At 38.4% G+C, this 20486-nt stretch overlaps 1 protein-coding gene across 1 annotated transcript in view; it reads left to right on the top strand.

Moving 5' to 3' along the window:
* Positions 1-20486, top strand: part of hk2 (hexokinase 2) — an 86801-nt gene that overhangs the window by 32757 nt on the left and 33558 nt on the right. The window contains exons 5-8 of the mRNA XM_047381579.1: positions 2289-2384; positions 4526-4625; positions 15853-16036; positions 18119-18280. Coding sequence (XP_047237535.1) covers positions 2289-2384; positions 4526-4625; positions 15853-16036; positions 18119-18280 — 542 coding nt within the window. The remainder of the gene's footprint in view (positions 1-2288; positions 2385-4525; positions 4626-15852; positions 16037-18118; positions 18281-20486) is intronic.

Raw genomic sequence — 20486 nt, 5'->3', positions numbered from 1 at the left:
GAAAGGACAGTAAAATAATTTGAAATGTAATATATTTTTAAAGAAAAACATAATGTTTTAAATAAGGTAATAAATTTGAAAGAAATTAAAGGAGTAGGAAAAATAAAACGGCAAGAAATCCACTTGTATTAAATAAACAAAATAAATAATAATAATAAAATAAGATTTGAAAATTAGTGGTTTCAATACAAATAATGCATTAAAATAGAAATATATACACTGCTCAAAAAAATAAAGGGAACACTCAAATAACACATCCTAGATCTGAATGAATGAAATATTCTCATTGAATACTTTGTTCTGTACAAAGTTGAACGTGCTGACAACAAAATCACACAAAAATCATCAATGGAAATCAAATTTATTAACCAAAGGAGGCCTGGATTTGGAGTCACACACAAAATTAAAGTGGAAAAACACACTACAGGCTGATCCAACTTTGATGTAATGTCCTTAAAATAAGTCAAAATGAGGCTCAGTATTGTGTGTGGCCTCCATGTGCCTGTATGACTTCCCTACAACGCCTGGGCATGCTCCTGATGAGACGGCGGATGGTCTCCTGAGGGATCTCCTCATATGGTCTCACAAGGGGTCTGAGGGTCTCATCTCAGTACCTAATGGCAGTCAGGCTACCTCTGGCGAGCACATGGACGGCCGTGCGGCCCTCGAAAGAAATGCCACCCCACACCATTACTGACCCACTGCCAAACCAGTCATGCTGAAGGATGTTGCAGGCAGCAGATCGCTCCCCACGGTGTCTCCAGACTCTGTCATGTCTGTCACATGTGCTCAGTGTGAACCTGCTTTCATCTGTGAAGAGCACAGGGTGCCAGTGGCAAATTTGCCAATCCTGGTGTTCTCTGGCATATGCCAAGCGTCCTGCACGGTGTTGGGCTGTGAGCACAACCCTCATTTGTGGACGTCGGGCCCTCATACCATCCTCATGGAGTCGGTTTCTAACCGTTTGTGCAGACACATGCACATTTGTGGCCTGCTGGAGGTCATTTTGCAGGGCTCTGGCAGTGCTCCTCCTGTTCCTCCTTGCACAAAGGTGGAGGTAGTGGTCCTGCTGCTGGGTTGTTGCCCTCCTACGGCCTCCTCCACGTCTCCTGGTGTACTGCCCTGTCTCCTGGTAGCGCCGCCAGACTCTGGACACTACGCTGACAGACACAGCAATCCTTCCTGCCACAACTCGCATTGATGTGCCATCCTGGATGAGCTGCACTACCTGAGCCACTTGTGTGGGTTGTAGAGTCCGTCTCATGCTACCACGAGTGTGAAAGCACCACCAACATTTAAAAGTGACCAAAACATCAGCCAGAAAGCATAGGTACTGAGAAGTGGTCTGTGGTCCTCACCTGCAGAACCACTCCTTTATTGAGTGTGTCTTGCTAATCGCCAAAGATTTCTCCCTGTTGTCTATTCCATTTACACAACAGCTGTGAAATTGATTGTCAAATCCGTGTTGCTTCCTAAGTGGACAGTTTGATTTCACAGAAGTTTGATTTATTTGAAGTTATATTGTGTTTTTTAATTGTTCCTTTTATTTTTTGAGCAGTGTATATTTATATCAGATTAATTGATGAATAATTGAATAAATCTCTTCTTTTTATTATTTTGTTGCATTTAATAGCACACTAATTTCTAGCTACTTTTCTGTATTTATTCTTAATTATGGCAGGATTGGTTCTCCATATATGGCAAACTGCAAATTAGACTTTTATGGCTTTCTTTCAACAATGGCTTTCCTCTTTTTGGAGTGCTAACTATTGTCCTCTCAACAGAATCCACCACCTGAGCAGTGCATCACTGCAGCTCCTTCAGAGTTTTCAAGGCTCTTTTGGCTGTTTTTTACCTGGCCTGCCAGTTTATGACTTGGAATGTTTGCAGTTATGCTACACTTCTTGCCACTTTGGAAAACTTTAAACAGCTTTAACCTTACCCTGCTATAACTTCTTCTTTATAACTTCTCCACAACTTTGTCCCTGACCTGTCTTGGTTGCACTTGATTTTATTTAGTAGTATCAGAGTTAAGCAGTTCAGATGTTAATGGCTGTGTGTGGAGTTATTTATAAGGTCAACTTAAATTTACACTGTCATGCAAGCTGTACACTGACTACATTATATCAAATTATCATATTTTCAGTGTTGTCCCATTAAAACATATAAGAAAATATTTACAGAAGAGTTATCCTTTAGGTTTACTGTTCAACCACTTGATTGTGTAGGTTGTTTCAAGCAAGGTTGAATGACTCTTGAATCTGCTTTGCCTTTATTTTTTTCTTTAGAGCATTTTGATATCTTGGACCAAAGGCTTCAGGTTGAGTGGAGTGGAAGGAAAGGATGTGGTCAGCCTTCTGAGGAAGTCTATCAAAAAACGAGGGGTAAAAAAAGAAAAAATGACATTTTTGTACACAAACTGTTAGTCATTATAAACACTATGTATCAGGGTATTATTGACCACGTCTGTTTCATCGTGATGGTGAATATAAAAACCAACACCCTCATGCTTAAATACCTGTTTTTGTGATGTGTAAAAAAAGGACCAAGAGAAATCATTTTTGTTCACCTTTAATGTTAATTATAACCTGTACTGCTTAATTATAGAACAAAGTGAAGTGTTTTAAGGTGAAAATAATAAACAATCTAAAAGAAACTGGTTACGAAAGGTTGGAGTTTGGGTTGGGGTCCATTAGAATGACACATCTTGACTTTCCACGTTTCTTTGCAAAAGCGCTCCAAATCTGTTAGACTGTAAGTGCCGCCCTTTTTAGATCAACCCTCAGATTTTCAGTCAAATTCAGGTCTGGTGTCGGTCTTAGGTTTTCCAAAACTTTAATCTTCATTTTTGCATCATTTTGCACCAACATTGACTGTTAAATGGAAATGTTCACGATTCCCTCCATCCCTAAAGCCCCAGTTCTAGCTGAAGAAGAACACCCACAAAGCATGACGCTGCCACCTCCATGCATCACTGAAGGTATGCTGTTGTTTTGATAATGTACAGTGTTGAAACCGTCAGGAGAGAGCCACCACCAAAAAGACACAAGTGACAGGTCGATGATGGTGGTAATGTTTTGTGCCACAGAGAGCTTTTAAATCTAAGCTTTTATAATCTTAAAGTTCAAACTTGGTGTCATCAGAACAAAACACATTTTGCCAGATGATTTGATTTTGGGAGACTTCAGATGTGCTTTTGCTAAAAATACCTGTGCCTGGATGATTTTCTTCATAAGAATAACCCTTCTGTCTGGCCACCCAAACCCATAGCCTGGACATATGAAGAATATGGGGGTTGTTGTCTTATGTACAACATAGTCAGTATTAAATCCTTACAGCTCCCTTAATGTTGCTGTAGGCCTCTTGGCAGTCTCCCTGAGCAGTTATTTTCATGTGTTTTCATCAGTCCTTTAGAGATTTTTAGGTTTTAGTGATGTCACTGTTTTTCTCCACTTGATGCCTTCACTGTGCTCCATTATATAACTAATGGTTTGGGAATTAGTTAGTATCCCCCTACTGGCCGATACCTTTAGACAATGAAATCCCTCTGATGCTCGGCAGCTCTCTGCAAATCATGACTTTGGGTGTAAGATGTAACTAAAGAAATGTCAGGAAAAGCCTACCAGAACACCTGAACTTTATTTGAAGACTTTACGTGAGTGTGTACAGGCTCCTAACATAGGTTTGAAAGTGGCAGTTAACTCTGAATACAGCCACAGGTCCAGTGATAATATTCAACCACATAACTTTAGTTTTTCCCCCCTGAAAGATTTCAGTTTGTTTTCCAGTTTTCTTGTAAGGGTTATAGATCGCTGAAAGTGTGGACATTATAGATCTCGCTCTAAGTTTAATAACATCACAAAACAGTCATTTTCCCAGGGGTATGTATACTTTTTACATCCATGTAGATTCTCTGTGGAGCAGCACACTGAAATGACTTTGAACTTCTTTTGAACTTGGAAAACTCCAGAACAGAGCCATGTAGTGAAAAGCAAGCAATCCAACGGCATACCAAATGTTCGAGCTCTGAGAGCCTCGGGGTCCGAGTCATGCTGTTTGCTTTCGGTCTATACTGCCATCAAACCTGACAGATGAATGTAGAGGTATGTCTTCAAATTTGTGAAGAAAGCAAAATTAGATGCAGAACAGCTGTCACCTCAGGGGTTAAATGGCTGTAGATTTATTCTGAACAAATTCGAAGCAAATTTTTTGTGAAAGTCAAGCGGTGTTGACAGCTGAAGGAGGTCTGTCTCTGCATGCATCCTGTTCAGGTGGCTGATGACCAGTCTAATGCCTGCTGGGAACCCAGTCAGCGATCACTCCAGCTTCAGATGGCACATAACTGAATGAGGTTTACCAAATTTACATCAAAGGCAGCAAAATAATGTTTGGAAAGTCAAGGGGTTGGATCTGTTAGTTCAATTTTGTTTAGCAAGATGAGTTCAATTTTTTTATTTTTTTATTCAAGTGTACAGATTTCACTTGAAGATGTTTCTTGTTCTTTGTAAACAAACTTTCATTGCAGGACATTGATACTGACATCATGGCAGTGATCAGTGACACAGTGGGTACCATGATGACCTGTGGCTATGATGATCGTCACTGTGAAATTGGCCTTATTGTGGGTAAGTGCAATTTGAGTTAAGAAAGTTAAAATCGGAAAGGAAGGCCAAGGCAATTTTTCAACAAAAGAAAATCATTTGGAGGCATTCAGGTCACTCTATTTTGCTTCAAGTGTTCTGTTTGTATTGACTTTATAATATCAGCATTTAGCAAGATTATAGATAATTTGTCAAAGTCCATCACCCGTAACCGGGTGATGGACTTTTCTATTTCTTCAACACTTTTCCTTTGATTTTTTTTTTCAAAATTAAACATGCAATGAAATAAATGAAAAGGATTGAAATATGATTCAAAAGATTTGTCTCTAAACATTTTGTGGCTGATTACAAAGTGGACGAGCATTCCTTAGCATCAAGCTTTTCTTCTGCTTTAGCTTTTACACCTTTCCACTTTCTGCCCTCACTAGTAGCCTGATGGCTACAGTAGCCACCACCACACTCTTTCTCTCCACACCCCTTCTCTTTGGGCCAGATAAGGACAGCATGAGGACAGGACCAGTAGCTGTACCCTCTTCTTTCAGAGACAAAACATTTAGTTTTCTGCAGTAATGCTGCCATCGAGGATACTTTTAAATGGAACCTAAATTACTTCCTTGTGGGTATTTTTATGTAACCTCTTAGCTTTATAATTTAAGTAATCAGTGAGATAAAACTGTGTTCATTATTCACACAGTTTTACCTTAGATCAGAATCTGGATTCTGATCAGAATCTCCGATCAGAATCCAGTCGCCAGGAATAAAAGACTGGAGGGTGGAAGTGGCTGTTTCTAGAAATGCAGCCTTCACTGTCTGTGAAACTTGAGAAAACACAGTGGACAGGTTTTGACTGTAAAACAACATCTTATCTTCACACAAAGATGTGGAAAAAATTGATCTTGGCAGTATCCCCATGTTACTTTATTCTGACATTCTGGCGCAGAGTCCAACACATGCGACAATCCAGCAAAAGGTTTAAACAAGAATATTCTAGTAACCAAGATCACATTACATAGAACCAAAGAAATGAATTCTGACACAACTATGTGTCTCTATGAATTTAACGAAAGCAACATAAATAAAATCCAGATGTTTTTAACTGTAACTCAGTTCCATTAACAACAAAACACAAACTTCAGTCGTTGTACAGTTCATCAATATTTCACTTAGAAATAAGTCACATATCATCCTGATTTGTCTTGTATGAAGATAAGTATTAGATTAATGGAAATTCAATGTAATGTTGATGCATACAATCTACAAATTTTATCTAATAAGTAATTCCTGTCAAGTATAAAATCATAACTCTGATTCTTTGTCAAGAATATATTCCTTACTTTTGGCATGTCTTGAACTGTCAGCTAGCTTAATGGCACCAGGGAAAACTTTCAATCTAATAAATCACCAATGATTCTGCATGCAAAACTAATTCTTCAAATTAGTTTAAACTATTTCATTAACCTTTTAATAGTAAAACACACAAATCTAAATGTCATGATACATCCTTAATTATTATACAAAAAACATGTTTTTAATGCAACAATCACTACAAGCATTTTGATTCTATTGTCTCTTAAACAGTGTTAAAACTCAGGAAGGGAGTTGCTGAACATTTCCATGAAAGTGAAGACATGAACCAACCTGGTAGGTGGGCGGAGTCAGGCAGAATTAACCTTTGATGGACAGCCTATGGGCGGACCCACAGTTTCTTCATTCCAATCCATCTTAGTGTACCTTAAACTGCAAAACTGTTAACATGCACCTACCTCAGAAACAAGCTGCTTCTTAACTCTCCTGAAAACTCAAAGTTTTAATCAATCTGGGATTTAGAAACATTATTCTAAACATGGATTATTGTTTCATGCAACATATAAACAAACATTCATTCCAACAAAACAAAGACAAAACATCAAAGACAGACAAATGGCCAAATTTGAAGCTTCAAGAATTCAAATAAATTTTTAACAATCTCTTTTCAGAATATGTTTTCTCAGCCATATCTTTTAATGCTGTAATTGATCAATCTTGTTATGACAATCTTCAGGATCCTTTTTAAGATGAGTGCACATAATCCAAAGAGATCTCAAACTATTTAGAAGCACAGCAACAGTTTCCTCTTAAATTAATCCAAATTTACTGATGCTGAAACCTTTTGCCAATTCTTTGTACTGTAACTCTGTAATAATAATAACTACAATCCTGAGAGTTATTGTTATAATTCTCTTTTTGTTTTGCTCAATTTGATCGCAGCTGCATTCAAGAATTTCTCTGCTCAGTTTAAATGCAAAGAAGTATTTTAAGTCGGCGTTGACATTTTTATGGTCTACCCAAACAAAACAAAAACTGCAGTGTTTGACTTAATCAGAAATTAAGATAAGAAACTTGACTCCAAACTGGACTTTTGTCCACATAGTGTTTCAAAGGGTGGACACATATAATTTTCCTTAATTTGGCTATTTACATTTTGTGAGTTGGGGAGAAAATTATTACTAGAACCCCTCTTTAATAATCCAAATGCTGATAAATGTTCCAATATTTTATGATTTAGTAATCTGAAATTACCTTGTGTACCTTTGTACTCCCATGTATTCTTTTAATCTTTAAACCCTAAGAAATCAAACAAGGAGACTGGAGTTTGAGCCTACCATCCTCTTTAGTTTTGAGAGAGCCTTTATTTCCTTTATTTTCCTAAAATGAAGGATTTTCTTTATTCCGTTATAAAAATCCTAACCTTGGTTCCAAAACAAAACTCTTCAACCCCAATCTGTGTTCCCCAGAGTAGAAATTTTGAGTATTATTGCATTTCAAAGCCACCGAATGACTGGAACCTATCATTGGCTTAGAACTGTTTTAATATTTCTGTGTGGTACCACTGTCCAATCAGATTCTTTCTTATCTTCAAAACCCAATTTTTCCCATTCTCATTTTAAAGGTTTGTTTTACCAAGGAAAATGTGTTTAACAAAACCAATTACTCTCAAAAGTTTTAAAAGTTTTAGCTGGTGATATCTTAGAAAACAATTGTTTTATTATTTCTGTGTAGCACAGAACTGATTAGGTTTCCTTTCCTTCCCCAAAGGGAGAAAAAAGAACCTGCAGAACCAAGCCTGTCATAGTTTTTTTCAGGACCTGATAAGGTACAGTGTAAATCAACACGCTGCATGAATTAGAAGAGGAAAGAAAAAAAGTAATATAACCTCTTCCCAGCAGCTGCTGTGAAAAACGATGAATTTGTACCTTCCACAAGCGTCAGCACTTACGGACAAAAACTGCACCCCACTGTAAGTACTGTGTCAGAGACTGTATGAAGACCATCTGCAGTAGTTTTGATGAGGTCTCTAACCATTAGATTTATGCGATACAAACTCTGACAATAGCAAATAATGCCTGAAAGAGAAGCCCATCAGGCATTACACATGCAATGGGTTTTGAAAATGCTCCTTCATGAGATCTGTCCTGAAAATGACATAGAAACACATGGGTACTGCTGAATTTTGGAGATGTTGTCACTTCCTCTGCTTTTTAATAACTTAATAACTAGAATAATTGACCCTGAATATTCCACGACGAAAGCGAACTTGTTTCTCTAAAAGAATTAACTGGAAAGTATCAAATGAGTTACGTTATCAACCTTTTTGACGATACTTTTCTAACCCTAAAATAATATTTTAACCCGCTATATCTGTCAACGTCAAGCCAGCGTGTCACATGAGCAGCTGTTAATAAGCGTTCTTCGTTGCAGAAAATAGGAAAAGATTTATGCAAATATGTGTGTGTTTGAACGTTACCCCCATCAGTTTCTAAATCGCTCCAGTCAGACTGTCAGGCACACAGTCCTCTATCAGTCCAAAAACAACCCAAGCCTTTCAGGTCTGTTGGTGGGACATTCACTCCTTGTCCACTTTAACTTCTCCAGGAGGGAGAAAGAAGAAACTTTGCTCCGGCCTGTTTCTCTTCTGCCCGCATAAGATGTGCTTTCAATATAAATCCAGTGGATCGCTCTTCTGGCTCTGGCAAACAGCATGGATAGTTGTCCATCTCAGTGGGTTTGGGGCCAGACTTCTTCTGAGTTTCGTTCTGGTGGAAACTCACACTGTGATTTGCAGACAGGCAGACAGGCAGGCAGGCAGGCTGGCTGGCTGGCTGGCTGGCTGGCTGGCATACATGTGTGTATGTGTGGGAGAGAGGCAGATGAAAAAGTTTAGTATCGGTTCAGATTTTGCACACAGAAATATTATCAGTCAGTCAGTTGTCCACCATAACATGCACTATACTCCTTTCTTTTCTGACTGATCGCAATATTTAAGACAAACGAAACTTCCTGCAGGAAAGTTTTAACTCTTTAACACCTTAATTGATGTACTCTGTGCTTTTTAATCTTTTTCTTATGTATTTTTATTTTTCTCATCTCCATCCATCAACTGTTTTATTTGAAACTATTTAACTTATTTACACTCAAACATCCACTCTGTGAAAAACCAAACTTATCTTCCCAAGTTAAAGCACATTTAACACAATCATCCCCACTTTTTCCTTCAATGTTTTAGGAGATGATGGTTAATGTGTAATAATAATAATAATAAAAAATAATAATAATACAGAGCAACTTCTCACCCAGATATATTTGTAGAGTATGAATGTCCCAGATAAAAGGTTTTTTTATTCTGGGCAAAAGAAAACAGGACCAACAGAATCTTGCTATGATTCTTCCAAAAATGCTCGGTCCTCCAAACGCACACAACAGCATTCACACAGTTAGTATTTTAACATATTTATGTCCCTTCAGCAATATATATGGTCGACCTAGCTTAGTTTATGAGCTCCCTTATTATTCAACATTTAATTTAATTTCCTTCCGGCGAAATGTTACCAACCAAATTATCCAGTTACCTTACGGCGAAATTACCTAGTCATTTCTGATCTCATTGCGGCGAGATCCTACCTAAATTTATCGCTATTTCCTTGCGGCGAAATAAAACCTATCCGATGCAGTGTCCTTACCGGCGACACACTACCAACGACTTTTAAGTACTTTTCTTCTTTTATTTATATAGCACTTACTCTTATCTCATGTACTGTATTTTAAAGCTATCTCACCTCGGAGTTGACTTCTAGGTGACTCTGTCGGACCTCCCGGAGTCACCCGGCGTCGAGCAAGACCATAACCCACCGGCCAGATGCGAATGTCACACACCGGGACTTTCAGGCACCAGGCCTAGGTGCGGCTGTGCGGCAGCACTTAACTCGACGTCAGGCTGTTCCCGGAGATCCGCCAGTCACTACAAAGAAAAATAAGATCAGTTTAGTTCTTATAATATCCGGCTTCGAAGGACCAAGTTAATGTTAGGTATTATTTAGTCAACTCAGAGGAAAGAACGATACAGTCAATTTACTTGCAAGGGTAGCTCTGCAGTACAGACTACAAAGTGTTGGCACCCCTGTCTCTTTATTTATACATGCTGGTTCACACACAGTTCAACAAACATTCAGGGTGTGTGTGTGTGTGTGTGTGTTCTTGTACTTGTTGCTGAGTGAGAACCATTTTTCGTATTTTTATCGCAAAGTGAGGACATTTTCCTGGTCCTCACTTTTTCAAATTCCGTTCTTGGGACAGGGGTTAGGTTTAGGACTAGGGTATGAATAGAGTTATTGTTAGGGTTAGGGTTAGGTATTAGCTGGTTAGGGTTAGTGTTAGGGTCAGGGTTAGGCACTACAAATCAAGGAAAATGAATGGAAGTCAATGGAAGTAACTGAAAAGTCCTTATACAGATAGTAAAACACGGATGTGTGTGTGTGTGTGTGTGTGTGTGTGTGTGGGGTCAGAAAGGTTAGGGTTCATGTGTCTTGATTATAAACAGAGAGAGAGAGAGTGCGGACTCGGTACCAGTCCCTAGATGTTGCTGATAAAAGCATAACTCATTCCTCTCACCATCTCCCTTTCTGTGACATGTAAGACACTTAGAGCAGACATGAGTGATAAACAATACAAAAGTTTTCAAACCCTAACAAGCCTATTTACATCTTCTTTGGAGATCTTTAGTGCAGGCAGAGGATCTGAAGGTAGGGGGTTGGTAGCTTTGTGGGAGGAATTTGTTTCTGAATGGGATGTGAATGGGATGGGTTGAATGGCTTCTTGTCATGTCTGCCGTGGAAGCCATTCAGACGGTTGGCCAGGAGACGACTCTGTTCAGGATGGGTGTGGGGGCTCCTATAGGCAGTCAGGTTTCTCAGACCGGTCCATACAGCTGAAGTGTCACCAGTAGAAAGGCTGTTCTTAAGCTTCTCATTGTAGCTTCTCTTGGCTGCTTTGATCTCCTTTGTTAGTCTGTTCCTGGCCTGCCTGTACCGTGCCCAATCTCCACTGCTGTGAGCTTCTTCCTTTTCCCTGCCCAGATTCCTGAGGTGTGGAGTAAACCGTGGCTTGTTATTCCCAAAGGTGCAGAAGGTCTTGGTTTGCACACACATGTCCTCACAGAAACTGATGTATGATGTCACCACAACAGTTAGTTGGTTTAGGTCAGTGGGAGATGTTTTCGCTCAGCCATGTCTCGGTGAAGCAGAGAACCGCTGATCCGCGGAGTTGTTGTTGTTTAGAGAGCGGACATTTGCCAGGTGGATTGAAGGCAGTGGTGTGCGAAGTCCTCTTTTGCGGAGCTTTGCCAGCGCGCTTTCCCCTTTTAGCTTTCGGCGCAGAATCCCGTATAGTGCCGCAGCTCCGCTTGCCAGGAGCTCAGTGAACCTCGGATCGATGAAAGATGGTGAAAAAAACCCAAGAGAGGACTCTCTGATGTTGAGAAGTTCCTCTCTACTGAATGAGACCACAGGATTGTGGCTCAAAAAACATAAAAACACACAAAATACAAAAACAAAGAGAGAGCGAAGCTCTGAGGCTTCCATCGTCGGCGCCATCTTGAAGGTCCTGTTCTGTTCCCGTCCCAAAGAGAATTTAGATCCAATTTCACCTCAAGAAAATTCATAAGAAATTGAAGTTTTCACTCTCTGAAACTAAAACCCAGAAAATTGTTCCAACTTGTGAGCATCTGAACACATATAGAGAATACCGACATTAGAGAAAAACTAATCTTTTGGAGTCAGATAAAATCTGAGTCTAACTGGTCGAGCTAAAATCCTAAATTTAATATTGTTTGAAAGCCTGTTGCCTTAAAATTGTCACATTATCATTCTGAGAATGTTTTTTCTTTCCAGCTCGTAAAAGAGTTTTCCACAACTGGTGCTGCCAATCCTAGAACACGCCAATGTTATTTATGGCCATGCCACAGAAACTAATCTTCATCCCCTCAAACTTTGAAATACTCCGTTTTTAGAAATACTTAATCCAATTTAATTCACAATACTGATCAGTTATGTTTTTGTGTTTTACACCAAGAATTAGAAAAAATTTTATGTTTTGCATTTCAGTTTAAAGCTTCATCAGCTTGGAATACTTTGCCTCACTTACTTACTTGCTGTATCACTGCTATTCATATTTACTTTATTGTAATACATCTTTTTGTTGCATTCAGTAAGAATAAGGTTCATTTATTCTGGACTTAATCCTCACAGAGATATGAACATGAACTCTGCATCTGTATGTGTTGTCTTATTTTGTGTCTTGATGTTAAGTCTATGTGCCATGCACTTGCTATGCTGGTGGTTGTGAGAGTGTGTGTGACTCTGTGGTTGTGAGAGTGTGTGTTTGTGGGTCTTTGAGAACGTCGTATTACTGTTGTTTACCTTCCTGTTCTGCAAGGATCCTCTCAAAAATGAGATGGTGCATCTCAAGGGGTTACCCTTGAAATAATCAGGTGTCAGTGCTGCCAATTATACCTTTTATTTCTTTCCATACATAATATGTGCCACGATAGGGTTAAATAAAGTCAAAATCAGGTCGAAGGACATTGGATCTTCCCTGCAAATGTTTCTGTTTGGCCCTGATAAAGCTGCTCTCTTGTAATCATCTGGTTCCATAACAATTTTTGTGGTATTCATCAGCAAGATTATAATGGCTCTGAATGTTCTATTCTACTGAATGTTCTATTTTTCTTCCGCGTGTTGTGTCTTATAATCTTAGTTTGTCTTACCCAGTTTTATAAACACACCCTATAGTTTCAGTCAGCTATAAATTACACTTTGTATTTATTTCAAGTAACTAAAGTTTGTTTCAGTTAACTCAAGTTTTCTCCATTTCAGTCCAGTCCAGTAATTCTGTTAAGGTGCATTTCATCTTGTGTTAAATTTGAGTCTTATTTGATCATTCTGACCGGAAAAAGTCAAACCATCTGTTAAAATCATGTTTTGAGGGGAGAGGTTGTCCCTTTCTGGTGTTATAAAGAACCGACCTAATATTATTATGGTACTGCTGAGGATCAGTGTGTCAGATAGTTTAAAATGTTTTTACCTTTCAAGCAGGCGGTCCATGGTCAGGACTGCTTCTCCAGACCTAAAAACTCAAAATTCCAATTAGTTTCATATCAGAAAACAATTTAAATTAAATGTATCCTGCCACATATACCCTAATTTTTACATAACATGAAACAGACATTCATTTCACAAAAACAGACAGACAAAATGGACAGACATTGGCCACATGAACAATTTGATTACCCTGTAAATACAGCATTTTAGAATGGAACCACTTTGTGTTACTTAATGGTTAAAATTATTTCTTAACCTTTTCTGGTGACTTGACAATTATTTCCAGGACCCAAACAAGCTCTATCAAACTGTTGTTTTAACTTGTTAAAGCATTTTTGTGGTTGAAACTTGCTAATATATTTCTCCTCCCTGTCTCCAAGCATTGCTCCAAGAGAACAAGCGGGGAGCTCATTTTCTAGTGACGTCTCAGTCATTCTCTCACTTCACACACTTTCACACACTCTGGCCAACCAGGCGGTACAGCACCGTTTACTGGTCCACATAAGAGCCTATTCTGTTATCTCTCAGACACCAAAGTTTATTCACAGCAGAGTTTATTCAGTGAGCTTGGGTCTGTTAGCTTAGCATGTAGCAGTCAAGGTCCGTCAGTGTAATATGTCCCCCGTCACTTCCTTTCGCTCACTGTTATAGACTCACACCCATTCATACTGGCCGTTTGATGTTACACTTTTATATTTATACAACTGTTTATTCAAAAGGAGCCAGCCACTTTTAAATTTTTCTTAGGGAAAAATTAGAGAGCTATCGAAACTCAAGACCCCCTCTCTGCGCCGCTTTTGGGTTATTTTAGAAAACCGCAGGACCTTTAAACCATGCCGAGGATGCGCATCTATCTCTGCGTGTTTTACTCAAAAGGAAGTAAGCCGCTTTCAGGATTTTTAAGAAGTCCAAGGAGCTATCGAAACCTAATACTTCCCCTCTGTGGTATCTTTTGACCGTTCTTATGGAACCGTCTGGACCCGACAGACCCTAACCGAGTTTGCGTGCCTCATTCAGGGGGTCGCTTTTATATTGTGTGCGAGGGAAAACTATCTTTCCTTGCATGCAATAAAGGAACTTCAAACCTACACCCTTAGATTTTAGCCTAAGTTTGGAAGAGTGTACCGTTCTTCCTGGGCTGTCACCGTTAAAATCGCACCACTTATTAACACGTCTTATCACTTATTAATGCGTACGCAAAAATTATTCTGAACCATTTCTCTGCCTCCAAGAATTACAAAAACCACTCACTCAGAACTAGCAACACAGCCAGAGTGTTTTTACAGGAAAAACACTGGAGATTTTTTAATAGGATCTCCCTACCTTCTCTGTTTGCGACCGCTGTTGTGATGTGTTGTCCTTCCATGGCAACTCTGTCCTATCCAAAAGTGGTTTCCGCTTCCGGGGCGCTGGCGGGAACACCAATTTGTCCGACCTACCACACCCTGTTGGCGGTCAGATGCCTTGGAGCTCCTTCGGTACTTGAACCCCAGAAGCGATCACACACTATATCTAACTTTGACTCTTAAATGAACGACTCTCAAACAGTTTCTAACTTTTAGCTCTTTTAATCTAAATTAATGCAGAGGAATGATTACAGAGATCAGCGCTGAGGCTCCCGTCTCGGACTGTCGCAGTCTGTTAGAGGATGACGAAGAGCCTCGATAGAAGGTCACATATAGTTTTATATTTGGCACTCCGATGCAATGGATGTGCTCTCCTTGAGTGATTATCAGTAGACTATGTGTCACCATTGTGGTGTCTATCTGTTAGATTGTGTAGTAACCGGTGTCCATACTTAATCTAAGTGTGCGGTTTCTAATCAACCCAGGTATACCGGCTGCTCCACTATCAAACCCAGTGCCCCAGCTTCAGGTCATTTATGACAAACCTTGGGCCATTTATCCTTGTACTGTATGTCTATGAGCATTTGTATCCTATTGTAACAAAAGGGAAACATTAGCTTTCCATAATGTCATCAATTAACCAACTCTTTGCAGTTAGCATCACACTTAACTTCCGCCTTTACAGCTTTTACCCAAAAAACTTTCTCATCAAAAGAATAATCTTACTGTTTTCCCCTTGGTAGTTTTTTTATGAGCTCTAAAATGTTTATCAAGTAGAGTCCCAGTCAAAAACCTTGGAGGTAACACAGAAGATGGGTTCTGTAAACTTTAAGCTTTTCAAGCTAATTTTTAGTGACAATTCACTTTGTACCTGTATTGTGTTAACTCATTATATACCTCTTTATAAACTTAGGAGGGGGTTTAAAGTGAGCCACTGTGTGAGATCATTATATGCCTCAGGGACACAGGAAGTCACGCATAACTAATTAAAAATTCCTAGTTAGTTTGATCTATGAAGTAAACTGATGAAGTGCTTTAGTTAGGATTATGTGAATTTGGCATTTTCTACATTTTTGTTTTTGTTTGTGTGTCTTGAGTGAAAATATGATACTGCGATAAAAGCTAAAATCTTTTTACATGTCTTGGTTATGTAAAGTCACAAAACACAGTATTTCTGTCACTCCTAAACCTTTAGCTTTGACTTCATAACTACACTGGCAGATGAGTGTGAAGGTATATCCGGCCCAAGTCCAGGACTGGAGAAAAAATAAAACTCTGTGTTGATCTGAGTTTCTGATCACACTAAAGATAAAAAAATAACCACATTTAAACAAAAAGTATCTTATTATGTCCAGACACAACTAAGAACTGTTCAGAAAATAGAGCTCCAACCATGTCGGAGTTACTGTAAATGAAGGCAGTGATCTTTATGTTATCCTCAGGTATATTATGTTGTTGATCTGTAACAATGTTGGCAAAACCACTTCCCTCCAGGAACGGGCACCAATGCTTGTTACATGGAGCAGATGAGGAACCTTCAGCTGCTGGATGGAGATGAGGGGCAGATGTGTGTAAATACAGAGTGGGGAGCTTTTGGAGATGATGGCGGCCTGGAGGACGTGCGCACGGACATTGACCGGGAAATTGATGCAGGCTCGTTGAACCCTGGCAAGCAGTTGTGAGTGTCATAAGTTTCTTGGTGTTGTCTGCAGAATAAATATACGTAATTTGAATGTTCATTTCCAGAATCCACTGTTTATAAGTGTGGATTAATAATTTATTATGATATAATAAATATAATTTATATTTATTATTTTCCGTTGCCCTACTGTTTATTTGCTCCCTTGTCATGTTTTGATGACATCTTCTACAGGTTTTAGGCTTACAAACTGTATTGACTGCTTTTCCTATTAACATAGTCACTTCAGTCCCAGATACTATTCTTCTCATGGTCCTCCTCTGTAATATTATTGGCTGCTGAGGTCAAAACATTAGTGAGTTACTGTGTCTCGTAAATTTGTGTTTGGATGGTTAATCAGCAGCTTGTTTAGAGGTCTGTGGTGTTAATTCTCGGTTAGAGGGTTGTGTGTGTTGTAGGCCTCTGCTTCAGTGCTTAGAAACTGTTCATGGCTTGTTATCATCTGACCCTGTCCCTCAGGCTGGTGTAGATGTTCCTAGTTCCTCCAGCTGAATATGATACACTGATGATGCTACCTGCTCCATCCTGGAAAGGACCTCTGACACTCAATTCTCAATAATCCTTATCGCACATTACAAGTAAATTAAGCGAAGCAGAGATAACGTTTTACTTGAGGGAACGGTTAGAAAGTTTTGATCTTCACATGTTTTAACTTCAGAACCCAGTGAGGTTTTTTTTATTATTTGAGTTTAATCCCATTTCACTCCTTGCCCCTCACTCTTAGATCTTAACCCTTTAGGGTGTCCCCACCCCTTAAACAGGGGCAGTGCTAAAGTAAATGTTGTTTATGCTTATAAACAAAGACGTTGAAACTGCTCCCCTGAATAATCAAAATATTTCCTCAGGTAATTTTTTAATGATAGAATAATTGCTGTAATGTGAAAGTTAAAGTGTATTATGTTTGCTAATCATTATAAAAAATTTCAGATATGTTTTAGTTTCAAATATCTTACCACATCAACAAGTATATGAATGTACAGTTCCAACACTTTTAATTGTTTTCTTTTTAGTGTATTTATTTGAACTTTTCCTAAATTTTCTAATTGTTGCATTTTAGTCTGTTTGGATTAAAATTGAAATTAATTAAGGTGTGGATAAAATTGGAGGATTTTCTATGATATAAAATTGACTGTTGTGAATTTGATTATTGTGAAGTAGAAGGAAAATGGTTTACAATTTTTTTTCATATGAATCTGAAAAGTGTGTAAACATGTTTTTTATTCATCCCTTCTGAGTGTCATAATAAGGAAGTGGGTGGATTTGGGTACAGGACACTGCAGATGTAAATCTTTTGGGTTTAGTTTTTAGCAGCTTTGCAGTCTAGAGACTAGACAAGCCCAGCTGAGGTTGATAAGTCTGTTAGGCTCTGCAAACATCAGTTTGTAAGTCTTACCTCATACTCTCTGTTAGTTTTAGGTCAATTTTGGTGTGAATCAGACAAATTATAAAACGAGAAAAAATGTCAAAACATCGATAGAAAAACTATTGTTTCTGGGATCATTTGGAGCCCAAATTAAAATAAAAAAATATTTTATTAATTGCACACAGGCTTAGAGATTAAAAAGTATCCAAAGTACGTAAAACAAGCAAGGAATTCAAAATTGGTATTATATTAAAAAAGAAACATGAGAAACATGCAGCTTTAATGCTGATTTAAATTATTTTTACCAGAAATAGGGCTGATGATTTGTAGACTAACAAGCTTGGGATGGATATGAAGACATGGCCTGTGTGCCCCATCGCAATTTGTACGTGTGAATCTACAGCACTCCTTAAATTAAGCACAAGTTTTAATTAATCATTTCATCCAGACAAGACATTTCATCCAGATGGTATTTTTGTGTTCTCATATCTTCATTTATTCTCTGATCTTATTAAAAACCTTCTAGGCAGATGTATAGCAGCATGTGTCATCAATAAAATATTTCTGATTCAAAATGGGACTTACAAAGCAGAGTCTGCCTTTTTGGAAGCTGAATTTCAATTAAAGTGCATGTGGGGACACAGTGAAAAGTACAGAAGGTTTGGTGTCATCAAGTTGATCCTTTTTATTGTTCCTAGGTTTGAGAAGATGATAAGTGGGATGTACATGGGTGAGCTGGTGCGTCTCATCTTGGTGAAGATGGCCAGAGATCAACTGTTGTTCCAGGGCAAGACTACGCCAGAGCTTCTTACCACTGGATGCTTCAGCACCAACCACATCTTCACCATTGAGAGTGACAAGTTAGTATTTCTGTTATATGCACATAAATGATGTCCAATTAAAAGAACCATAAAACATCCGGCATGATGATTGGGGTTGACGTGAACGAATGAGAGTAGTGACTCTTAAATTTCAAGCCAGTAATTCTTTCTAACGTCATTTTGTGTAATATGTGTCTTGGTTACAAAAATCAAAATCAAAAGATATTATGGTGAGTCATTCTTAATTCTGTAAATACAACTTTACTATCAAAGTAATGTAACAATCCATCCTTGTGTGGTTAAACATGCTGATGGCGTGTTGCCACTTCCTACCTGTAAAGTAAAATAAAGTTAAATACACAGGTACAAATAGTTTAAGTATTTTTAGTGTCATATCCAAATTAAAATCTACTGTAGGATTTAATTCAGTATTGAATTATTTTAGATTAATTAAGACTTCTATTTTACACCATGTTTCTGTTGATTATCAGTTTAATCCAAGGTTACTCTTATGTTATATGTCAGGTTATGACCCCTAACCATACCAAAGTAACTGAGTGAAATCCTGAAGAGATTATTTGGAGGAATCGTATGACCACATTTGCTTGCTTCAGACTATGAATAGACTACAGCATCTATTTATAGTCTGAAACGGGTCTAAAATATCCGAAAACACTAAATAAGAAATGACAGAAGAAAAAACAAAAGTACTGAATGACAAGGATGTGACCTGCATGTGTTCCCAACATTGGGACTAAAACATTGTCTCATCGCTGTTATCGGAAATCAGCCATACATGCAACTCACCATTTTTACATCTGCTGTCCAGAATTAAAGAACAACCTTTAGGTCACTCTCCTAGCTGCTCTTGTGAAACTGCTTCACACCATGAAGGTAACACCACTTTACTATTCAGTTCTTGTTCTACTGATAATAACATTTGCAGTGGTCTAGTGGCAGCTCATGCAGATTTCTGCAGCTGCCTCTGACAGGTCAGTTGGTTCTGCTATCCTGCTGGAGAACCACAGGATTTCTGTCACACTGATCACACTGCAGTAACAACATCTCAAGCTTAGACAAGCTTATGATGCTGTATTATTACCACATGTAATTTAGGGCGTTCTCCAATGAATCTTTCAAATCTCTCTCATGCAATAAAGATGTAAGACAGAGCTTTTTTGTTATTGCAGTTTTATCACTGAACAAAATTAACTGAGCAATAAATAAAAAGATAAGGGCTCAAACACAAAAGTTCAAAAGTTCATTAAGGCTACACAATCAACATATCTGTAGAGATATTGTTGCTTAAATTTTGACTACTAGTTTACTGGTGTTGGATTAGAGCTCAGGATGCAGCAGGTTACGAACGTTCTAACTAAACACTTGAACAAACCAGAGAAGGCAAGTGGTATATCTCCATGAAACACAGTCAACTCTGCTTTTTCCTCTGCCGTTTTACCTACCTCTACTGCATCACCAGTTAAAAAACACTTCTTTCGGTTTGTAGGTTTCCTCCAATATCTACCAAACTTTGCTTTTATTTCTTCAACTTCCTGATGTGTAAATCTAGATTTTTGTCATAGGTTTTTCTGTCCCACGTTAAGTGCACAGGTCCAATAATCTGAGTGGATTGACTTGATAAAGGGATTGACTAAATGACCCATAAAGGAGGGTTAGTGGCTAGGTGTGATCTGAAAGGGGCTCGTGGCTGTTATCTGTTTAATCCTGCACAGCATATTCTCTGGTCTTATTCTTCTAAATGAAAGATTACACTGGTGAGATCAAAACAACATCTATGCTAGCCAAAAGAAAAACACCGTTTTACTTCCCAACACTAATGCTTAGCTAGTTTTCCTTCTTAATTCTGTTTTCAATAAACAGTGAGGATTCTGTTTGTTAAAAAAACGACTCTAACTTCCAGATTAATTGTTAGGAACCCTTTTCCTCAAATTAGACTTTCCAAAAGCTGTAATGTGGGTACACGCACCAGGAACCTCCTGTCACAAGCAAGAAATATTTTTGAATGCTCTAATGGTACTGAGCTGCTAAACGAAGAATCCAAAGTTTTGCCTTAGGACTGAAAACAGAAAGATTGTGAGCGTTTCAGCATTTGGCTTGGACAAGATACCTTTGTGAACAATGTGACATCGACTTTCCTTTTTTCTTTAAACATCATCATTACACAGTGACTTTGGCATACAAATTTCAACTCAGCTTTATCTGACAGGAAGTAAGAGGAAAGTTT

Source organism: Girardinichthys multiradiatus, chromosome 12 (assembly GCF_021462225.1).
Source record: "Girardinichthys multiradiatus isolate DD_20200921_A chromosome 12, DD_fGirMul_XY1, whole genome shotgun sequence".
Lineage (NCBI taxonomy): Eukaryota > Metazoa > Chordata > Actinopteri > Cyprinodontiformes > Goodeidae > Girardinichthys > Girardinichthys multiradiatus.
This window is presented reverse-complemented; position numbering and strand designations above follow the sequence as displayed.